Here is a 10,794-nt window from a genome sequence, read left to right as displayed (position 1 = left end):
ATATGACTGCCTCAACACAAGCCAGGCTCATGTGTCTTACTTTGCCAACTGGTCTAAAATTGAAGGCTGTTCCCATATGAAGTGACGTTCACTTGTGCCTCTGTGGTATTTAGTTACTCAGAGTGGCTTCAAAGTGCTGACTGTTACTGACTCCACACAGAAAGCACTGAAGGGCCCAGCGGCTGAAAGGTACTGCTTTCTAAATATTGTGTGATTTTAACCACCACACACCTCCTGTAAGTGTACTGGGTTGATTACACTGTGAAGCTTGGGAGTGTCTGAAAACGCTGATTGGCTAAGGTCTGTACACGTTGCTGTTTAGTTAGTTAGGGCTGAATCCTAGCTGATTGGTGGAAGTCTGATAAAAACTGCAGGGTGCAGGACTTAGGCCTTGGAGCTGGATAGCTATGTGAATGTGCATGCTACTGTATTTAAGCGTACCACTTACAAAACAAAACAGCTCTTTAGCGTAGGTTAGTTATCCTGGATTTCAAACACGATGACCCAGGTTTCAGTGTTAGCCGCTTGGCTGCACTGTAATTCACTGTTTGTTTTTTGAGACAAATAATAGATTTCTGTTGTAGTGTTGCTTCCATATGCATTAGTGCAGCTTGCCCTGTGTACCCTGCTCTTGCCCTCTTCTCCTTGGATGGTGCTTGACGATTTTGGTTGTGAATCATTAGTTTGTGAAGCTAAATAGAATGGCTTATTCAGGTATGCCACCAGAGAGTAACACGCAAAAGAAGTTTACTTTCACAGTCATCTAATATGTATATTCAAACAAGATACAAATATTGTTTTTCTAGGTCACTTACAGAAAAAATAGGTTCTTGTAATTTGCATTATTCCCGCCTGGTTACACAGCTCTTCTTTTGCTACACTAAACCAACACACAGTCACATGTGCTTTCTGTATCGCCATCAACCACAGACGGAGGAAATACCTACCTGAGTCCACTTGAACTGGAATGACCCGTATGTAAATCTGTAGTTAAGTCTGTTTTCCGGAACAGACAGGGTCATCACATCTCAGGCTGCACCTTGTGAAACACCAGTAATCGGTACAGTCCCTTATGCAGAATGTCACATCTCCTGTCTTGCCCCATTGGTAGTGAAATGTTGGCTCACTGACATTGGTTTAGAACATTTCAGCAGACAATGAAAAAACATTTGTTAAATAACGCCCGACTACCCTACATTTTCAAATAAGCGTTGGTTAGCCCTTTGTCCTTCATAGTGACCAACAGCGGTGCTGGTTGGAGAGGCTGACCTTTGGAGGGCACACGTACCCGGACACGCACACACACACCAGGTCCTCTGGTTTATGGACGCTGAAGATGTCTCATGGTCCACGATCGTATTTATTTTACTTCTACTTCACAATGTAGGATGTGATATCTATCTATAAATTTGTCTAAACATCTTTATACAATGGAATTTGAGTGGGTGTATGCGGGCCACACTATAGTCAAGTGAAAACCAACAGTTACAAGATTTTGCTCTTTGACTTCAAACCAATCGGTTACAAGATTGCTCTTTGATGCGCAGTTCGGGGAAACAAATCAGACAGCCATGGTCCTGCAGCTGTAATTTCCTATTTGGTAATCCAGTTAAAAACAGGAAGACACCGGTAATTGCATCCTCGCGTCTCCCTAACACAGCTGATTGTGCGTTTGTAATTACTTTCTTGTTAAAACTGTATTTTTCGAGTTTTAATTATTTCTGAGTACTGCTGTTGTGTTTTCATAAAAAAAAAATGGTTACAGAAACAAACTTCAACGAGAGATAAATGCAATAGGCTTTTTTTTTTTTTTTTTTTTTTTTTTTTTTTTAATATTTCTCATCTTCAAATGTCGACCAGATTTAAAGCAGCAGCGGTAAATAAGAAAGGAGGTTGACCTTTTGGATGCAGTTACGTTTACACATAGCTAAGGTACACTGCGCGTTTTTTTTTTTAAATTGTATTCTGGTTTACTCCAGGTTAGCGGAATGCAATCGTACAGTCAGGGCATTACCTCATAGCTTAAATCCACACGTCAGCTCACATCTACCGAAACTTTTCTGTCATAAAATTACACTGTCTCGTAGGTCGTGTGTCTTGCCACGAGTGCAGCTGGTTCTTCGTACATGTTCTGTTTCTGCTTCGTTTTTCCGCTGTCCTATACAGAAACACTGCTCTACTTCAGAATGAGACTGATACTGTACCCCCAAATTGTGCTTTACGGTGAATAGTGTGTACGTTTTGCATTCATCTCTCCATACAGATGAAAGGAGTTTGAGTCAGAAAATCCCTTCATCTTTTTACACTGTATTTTCTGATAGCTGTTAGTTCAGGCTCCCGTATACGTTTAGCTATTTGACAAAGAGCCTACATACATGGGCTTGGTATAAATGACCCTATAGACACTTGCATATGCGAGTTGTTTTCCATCACAACATCTGGTTTTCTAATAGCTGTACTGTATATTACAAGAAGTTATGTATTTAATTTAGTTATAAAAGTTACCTTTACACAAGGTGCATGGTGTGAAATTCAGCTCTAAAATCTGGAATATCTTAAAATGTTGTTCAAATGTATTTACTTGAACAGGATAAAATCCTTACCTAATTTTAACAATATTGAAAACTTCATAAGGGTGGGGGTGGGGCTTAAAATATATATATATATATACACACATTGTTTTAAGCAATTTACCATATGCCTTTGTAACCCCCCCCCCCCCCCCCCCCCCCGAAAATGAATTGTTCTCTTTGTTTGTGTTGTGCAGGAATCCTAGGACAGCAGTGGGTCACCATGACTGGAGAGGAGGTACGACAAAGGAAAAAAGAGGGTCAGTCAAAAAATGGAGATCGGTCCAAGCAGAGGTCAAAGTCTAAAAGCAAGAGCAAACACAACGATAGGAAAGCTGCCAGCTCAGAGGGCCAGGATGTTGTGCTTCCACCCCAAGCCCCCCAGAAGAGGCAGGTGGAGGAGAAGTTTGCTATGGCAAAGACTGTGGAGGAGTCTTCAATAGCCATCGGCCTGCAGGTTCTCTTCCCTTACCTGCTGGCAGGGCTGGGCATGGTGATGGCAGGCTTGGTGCTGGATCATGTCCAGGTAGGCTGCTGGTGAGTGGGGTCCAGTGTGGGTAGAAGGGTTGGATGAAAAGGAACAGGGTCGATGACATGGGAATTTTGCCTACAAGTGATGGCTCAAAATGAAACTGAACTACCACAGCGTATATGTTCAGAAATGAACTAGTCTAGTGCTACAGTCTTATTCTTTCCCCCATGTCTGTTTAATCCTAACATGTGTAGGCACACTTGTGCAGTTATGTTCGGCCTTTTATTTTTATTGACTATAAAAATAAACATTTTAGACAATGTTTGAAAGCTATACCTGTGCTCTATCTCTCACAAAAGAGGTGAGACAGAAGAAAAGTAATTGTTCAATTAAAATATATTGGACATGTTGAATACCTACTCCAGAATCTCTTTCTGGATGAGTCTGGGACAGATGGTTTGAATGCAGCCTGTAAAGTCTACAGCATTGTTTGAACAATTTGAAAACCGTCTAGATTTTTCCAAAGCTATATGTATATATCTATCAACCACTTCTTTTTAGGTGTAGTCCCAGGATTACTATGGATGATGCTGGATTGATTGATGTTGATTGATGCTGGTTTGCTATCAGTGGAATTGAACTGTTGATTAACTGGCTCAACTACGAATGCATAGTACACAATGCTCCCTTTGTTTTTAAGGCTTTGCTTTGCTCCACAGCTGTCTTGCTTAGTAAGTGGCCACTTCAGGTATTAATTTACTATAATATTTTAGAAACATTTTTTTTAGGATAAATAGGCATCCAAACTGAAGCATAATCTCCTGAGGCAGATTTATTTACACCAACATGAATAACTAGCAATATTTATTCTCTAGGTCAGATAAATATTGTACCTAACTGTTTTCTGTGCTGTAGGAAAAATGGGTTGACAATCTTGGTATTTCAGTACAGGTTTTTGTTCCAACCTTGGTTATAACCAGGTACACCTCTCGTTGGTGTCCTAGTGCACTTTATCATTTAAGGAACTGCAACCAGGAACCGGATTTGCCTACCCATGTGCTGAACTAATGGAGTCACGTTCACTTGTGCCAGAGGAAGTGATTAGGCAGCAGGAAGCTGGATCCACTTTCAGTTCTATAGTGCTGTATTTGAAATAGCTAGATATTCCTAATGGCATGATAAGGATCCAAACATTCTCAACACAAGAAAAAGCAGGTTAGAAAATGTATTTTATAGCTTTGGATTAACATGCAACTCATTAGTACAGAGAAAATACATTAAACACGGCCTGGAGCGATTAATAATGTTTACCCTGGCTGTAATAATAAAACCTGTCTGTGTGTACGACAAACCCCAGGGTTTCTAGTGCCGGCTGCTCCACATTAGCAAAATGCACTGAGATTGGTTAACTCGTCACGGATTCCTCACTGCAGCATCAGTGAGTAAGCACTAGCTTAAAATGTGGCTGCAGTGCTTTTTAATCATCCCAGCTTCTAGGAAACTAGCTGAATCTTGAAAGTGACAACAGGAGTAGAGTGCTTGTTTCAGAAACTGATTGGACTGTGTATCTGCATTCTTCTAGAGGGAGGCAGGGAGCTATTTTGAGTGTGAGCAGAATGATCGGACATGCCACTGTGACATCACACACCTTGCCTATAGACCAGCGAGGAGACATGTGTTTGTGACAGGTAGAAGCAGTAAGAAAATAACTGCATGTCCTTCAGACTTCTCATTCAGACAGATGCCAGTCGCCTGGACAGACTCTGCCGGCTGCCTGTCCTTTTGTGACCTTGCACAGAATCAGCTCTGTCGTTTTTAATCAGAACAAGAAAACCGGGCTTTGTTTTGGGATGTGTGAAAATACAGCCGATAGTCTTTTGGATTACTTTCACCTTACAAAGACGTTAAAGGCTGATGTGGATCAATATCTGTGAATTTCAACTCCTTTAGCAGTCGGGCTTGAATGACATGTGATTGTTTAATGGGAATATTTCTGAATCGGTATTGAGGAGCTCTTGAATCATATACCTACCTTTTACCAAAGCAGGGGGCAGCACTGCTCCAGGTCGATACGTTTGTAATCTGATTCAGTCTGTAATGTTTGACAGCGTGATGGGTTAAAAAGCTAAACATTTTTCTGACTCTGCTTGACCGACTCAAGAGTGGGTGGAGGCAGTTTGGGGTGAACCTGTTCTTTTGACCAGCTTCCTGAGCATGGGTTAGAAGTCAAAGTCATGGTTGTTACCCAGCTGGAACTGGAGTTCTGCTTCCAGGGGAAGAAGTTGCGTGGTTTCACCTGTAAGCTAACCAAGTTTGCCAATGGCTTCCTGCCAGAAAGCTCCTGGAGCATCGCCACCCAAGTTCTCATGCCGTACCTGGTGGCTGGACTCGGTATGGTGGCGGCTGGCTTGGTGATGGATATTATGCAAGTATGTGTTCCTGTTTCCAACTATTTGTTCAAACCAATGCTGTGTTTTCTAAATGTTAGGGAGTGAAAACAAAATTTTGATCAGATACCTTTCATATGTAGCATATAACACTAGTGAGAAACCGCTCTGTGGGATCTTTTACTTTTCAATGCTGTTTTTCAACCATGACATTTTATTATCCTCTTAAAAAAAAAAAAAAAGATCTTATAATGTTGTCATAACCAATTAAACTTTTTGTTCTAGCTGGTTTGATCAATTAATATATTTATACAGCTATAGGATAAAACTGGGAAACACCTATACTATGTAGCACACACTTTTGTGCAAATAGGGCTGTCCCTCCACATGGTTGAATAGATGCAAATGGCATCCCTGAGTGGTATTTTCTAATAAATGAAAATCTTTCTGATGTTCACAGTACAGTTTGGATAGCATAGCAACAGCAGACTGGTGTAAATCATGTGACTGGTCCGGCTTAAGTCAAACTCTGAGCTGAAGCAGAACTGAACTGACTTTAAAATTTAAAACAACCACTGTGAATGTGACGAAATGATGAAAGACTAAAGCATCAAGTATATAAATCACCTTTACCCCTATAGTTAAAAGTATAACAGTTGAATCTCCCTGTTGAAAGCACAGTGAAAGAGGGCACAGCTAGCAGGATTACATATTTAAGACAAATGGCAGTTTAAAAGGCACAGTCACAAAAGGCATGTCTCTATGGACCACTGCGTGGAACAGGAATTGCTGCTTCATATTTCAGATGTAAATCATTGAAAAATGGTCTTGTATCCCACCAGGGCGAGTCATATGCCTTGAAGAATCGTCGCATAAACTGACAGCCATCCTAGTTGCCCGTGTAGGCTCTACACCCCGTTTGTCCCTCCCCTGTACTGTGTATAGTGTCACATCTAATCTATTGGCAGTGGTGTAGCTTCTTCCTGACTCTGTGAAGAAAATTAACTCCACAGCCAGGCCTCCTTACAGGCCCTCCTCATATGAGAGCCCTCTCCGAGACACATTCCTACCTGACAACAGCAAGCTGATAACCACAGCTGACTAAATATGATTCTGTTTAGTAGTGTTTTGTATAGGGTACTAGATGTAGTTGTTAGTGATTGCTCAGAATATTTAATCGACCCACAGCCTGATAAGAGCCCCTTTCTGTTTTTCCTCAGAAACAGCTGACCCTAGGTGTAGATTTATTAGTGGAGATCTGCCAATTGCATTGTTACTTTTTATGGATTTACACAAACAATGACCATTTTCCCTGGCACTGCATCAAAAACATTTCAATGGGAAATAGGTTCAGATCTCTGCTTTAATTTATACCAAGCTGCGTTTTCAGACTATATAAAGAGTAAGCAGGTTTAAATGGCATTTTCTTAGGAATAAGCTTTTTTAATCGTGTTGAGGTGCTTGGACCATGAGTGCAGGAGCTGCTCTTCATTGTCTTTACATTAGTAAGTGGCAGCTGCAAGGCAGTGTATTGCCTGCAAAACAGAAGTGGCAAATGACCACTAGGGGTGTGCAACTGTAATTTCTACCCACTGAGGCAGGGTAGCATTACAGTAGTAAATTGAAAAATAAATTCAATATTATGAAAATGTAAAAGTTTTTTTTTTTTTTCTGTATTATGAGAACTTGGTGAGTTGATTTCAGTAAATATTCTCTCTCTCTCTCTCTCTCTCTCTCTCTCTCTCTCTCTCTCTCTCTCTCTCTCTCTCCTCTCTCTCTCTCTCTCTCTCTATCTCTCTATCTCTCTCTATCTCTCTCTCTCTCTCTCTCTCTCCTCTCTCTCTCTCTATATATATATATATATATATATATATATATATATATATATATATATATATATATATATAAAAACGATTCTGTTTTGCTCATTTAACTGTTGTCTTATTCATTGTTGAGCTATATTTACTAGGGGTGTGCCGATACTTGTATATTCCAAGTAATTACCTTTAAGAAATTTTAAGCTAATAGATATTACTTAAATGGAATAAAACATGTTAATTACTCAACATAAAACAATGCAGCCCCTCAGTTTCTCTTTGCAGTTATTGAGTATCAATCTATAACAGCATGACTTTTAACATAAAACCTGCCATGATCAAACTAACTAGAGCTACATATTTTTAAGCGATTGCCTTACCTTTTTTTTAATACTTTTGATACAAACTCATTTGCATTTCACTTTCCTTAGAAATGCGTCATTTCTGCAGTGAATTATGGGATTGCAATCCTGGTTAAAATGTAATCTCTGTTTAAACTCGACAAAGCGTTTCCACTGTGAGCACCCAAGTTAGATTTCAGGAAAGGTCACATTTACGTAGGTTGCATTTCCTAGCTTTGCAACATGTTTTCATTGTCAGTTAACAGCCTTGGTATTAAATCGGAGCATTACAGAATGGATTTATTTAATACCTGCTGACAAATACTTCTTAAAAGGTAGTTACTTGAAAAATATGAGCATCGGCACACCCTTAATATTTACTCAACACACATTGAAAACTTTAATACCATAACCACTGCCTTGTTGCCACTATACAGCTTCACCCACATTGATGTTGTGCACACACAAGCCCACGGGTACAAAAAGCTTTTCAGTCAACCGAGGTGTGAGTTATTGCTTAGTATAAGGTTTCCAGACATGTCTAAAACTCTTCTGTAGCTTGTGGGCTCATCTCTAATTTCTGTGCTCAGTACAAAGGCTGTTGAGATGCCCAGTGTTACACCTGCCATCCGTTCAGAGAGCGCTCTCATTTCATTGTAAGACATATTTACTATTCCTATACAGTATTTGTTTATTTTAGAGATGAGGTAAACTCTGTAACTGGGGTTACAAGTCCCAGGTGAGGTGCTAGGGGATTATTGTGGAGACACCTCTGTGAACTATTACATTGCAATATTCTGCATTACGTGTTACTACTACCCATTACTGACCTGCTGCAGTTTGCTATTGCGAAAGCAAGAAGATGGCTGCCAGCCAGCCAGCCATTTTGAATAGGTCAAGGACAAGCGACCCTCGATGAAGGCTCTTCAGTGTGGTAGTTGACCTTGACTTTCATTGGAGCCTTTGCCTTCGGCTCGGGACCCATAACTTCCTTCTCAGTCAACTGCAGTCAGTGAGCTTATTTCAATGGGTATTATCGCTTAATCAAAACACCGTGTCAAGCGGTTGAATTTTCTTTTTCGATACCCACAATGGAACAGAACACAGTTGTGTGTACAGCTAATATCTCAAAGTGTTAAATATAATAAATAGGGTGTACAAAAGGTAACAGATTGAGACTAATTTGATTATTACTATCACCTTCTACTCCTGTGTGAGTTTCCCTGCTGACCATTACATTGTGACTGGCAAGCTGAATTCGTTGCTGCCGCTGCCAGCGAGATGCATTGATTCTGATGTTTTGTTTTCTTCACCACAGGGAAGCTTAGTCTCGCTCTCTTACCTTCAGTCTCACATTGATTTAAAAACCCCTTGTGGGGAACTAACTGTAAGCATTGTTTAATGATCTTTATTAGAGATAATAATGCTGTGAACCTTGGTGGCCATCTTACGTAAATGTGAAGGCTACAGTTACATTTTCCCCCGCAGTCTCCAAAACACTGAAAATGCAGTCAGCATCTGAAGTAATGTATGCAATATTAGAAGCTGAAGTAGCAGATTTCCAAATTCACACAAACACATGCTTAATAAAAAAGAAAGGCTGCGATTACCTATTTGTATAATGTTCTGTTTCAGCACTGGGAGGTATTCAAGACCATTACAGAAGTGTTTATTCTGGTGCCAGCCTTGGTGGGATTGAAGGGTAACCTTGAAATGACCCTGGCTTCCCGGTTGTCGACGGCAGTGAGTATAAGATGATAGAAGTCTTGTATGGCTATATGACACCTCTTTGTATAGCTTCATACCTGGGACTGTAGACATTTGAAAATTCATGGTTAAAGTGTATTCAGAGGCAAGTCAACACGAATATAATATAGATAGGTTAGTATGCCAAAAATATATTAAAACAACACAACAACAAATGTATCTTGTTGGGTAATTTAAAGGGTTACAGGGTTAATGTGAGATATTTATTGACTGTAAAAAAAGTGCTTTATTACCTCACTAACATGCAAAATTGTTAATGCATAATAACAATAACGGAGCGATTCGAACACCAAATATTTTTTTTTGTCTGTCACGGAGTACAACATTTTAGTACAGGAGCCCAAACTGGAAAGTTTTGCTTACCAGATGGTATTCATTTACACAAAGTGGAAGTGAAAAATGTAATTTTTGACCTCTGGAGACCTCCTGTAAGTCATGACTGTGTGTGCGCAGGGTGTCATACAGACAGGGGAGTGCAGAGATGGCGCCCTGGCTCTGCGAAGTGGCTGATCTCTGCTGGAGATTCCATAAGAAACTTTGCATTGCCTCTGGGACTCGCTACGAGTTAGGGAGGCTACAACACACCCTACTGGCCATGTACCTGATGCGCTCAAAGCAAAGACATGCGGGGCTGGCCTTTGTCATCCAGGGCCTGGTGGCTCACCGAAATCTTCTGTAGGGCTTTCGAGTGTAAAGAGGCAGTTAGCTTGGTCATGGGATTGGGGGAAGACCACCGCTGTTCAGCTGTTCTGAGGATTGCTCTGGTCAGGGAGTTTTTAAATTAGAGAGAAAAAAGGGGTAAAATATATATATATATATATATATATATATATATATATATAATATATATATATATATATATATATATATATACATAATGACCCCAAATATATAAAGATAAAACAAAGTTATAGCCGCACAATTGCTCACTGTAATTCATGACATTTTTTTTTTCTTCTTCTTAGTCAAACACTGGTCAGATGGACGACACAAGGGAACAGTGGAGGATGGCTACCTGTAACCTAGCTCTGATTCAGGTAAACTGTGAAGCTGATTTTGAAATACCAGTGCTGGGTACAGCATATTGCACATTTTATGCTTCCCTTGTTGGTGAGGATGGAGTGGAGACGATCACATTTTTGAGGGTCTCAGAATCTTCTGTGCATGATTTCTGGAATGTGACTGGTAACACTAACACTGGCTGTGTCTTGGCACCTGTTCAGCTGAAATTGATCCAAATTTAAATGCACATTTGTTACAGTAATACATTTTTTAACATGCTATACACGTTGACCACACCACATCAGAAAACCAATTACTTTGTATAATGAGCAATCCTGATAAAATGATGTTACGATGGACAGTTTTGTTAAAAGGCAAAACTGAGATGAATGTATAACTATAAGTCACAGTTTTTAATCCGTCATAAATCATGTGTTG

At 40.0% G+C, this 10,794-nt stretch overlaps 1 protein-coding gene across 5 annotated transcripts in view; it reads left to right on the top strand.

The window, feature by feature from the left end:
* Positions 1 to 116: 116 nt before the first annotated feature.
* LOC121298004 (solute carrier family 41 member 1-like) overlaps positions 117 to 10,794 on the top strand; it is a 41,435-nt gene continuing 30,757 nt past the window's right edge. For 2 of the 5 annotated variants that reach the window (XR_005947254.1, XM_041224685.1), the window contains exons 1-4: positions 207 to 300; positions 2,768 to 3,096; positions 9,223 to 9,330; positions 10,320 to 10,391. Coding sequence is in view for 4 of the 5 variants with exons in the window: in XM_041224685.1 (XP_041080619.1) it covers positions 2,794 to 3,096; positions 9,223 to 9,330; positions 10,320 to 10,391 (483 nt within the window). In the remaining variant the exon portion in view is untranslated. The other 3 variants (XM_041224686.1, XM_041224687.1, XM_041224688.1) reach the window with 3 other exon arrangements.

This window comes from Polyodon spathula, chromosome 23 (genome assembly GCF_017654505.1).
Source record: "Polyodon spathula isolate WHYD16114869_AA chromosome 23, ASM1765450v1, whole genome shotgun sequence".
Taxonomy (NCBI): Eukaryota; Metazoa; Chordata; class Actinopteri; order Acipenseriformes; family Polyodontidae; genus Polyodon; species Polyodon spathula.
This window is presented reverse-complemented; position numbering and strand designations above follow the sequence as displayed.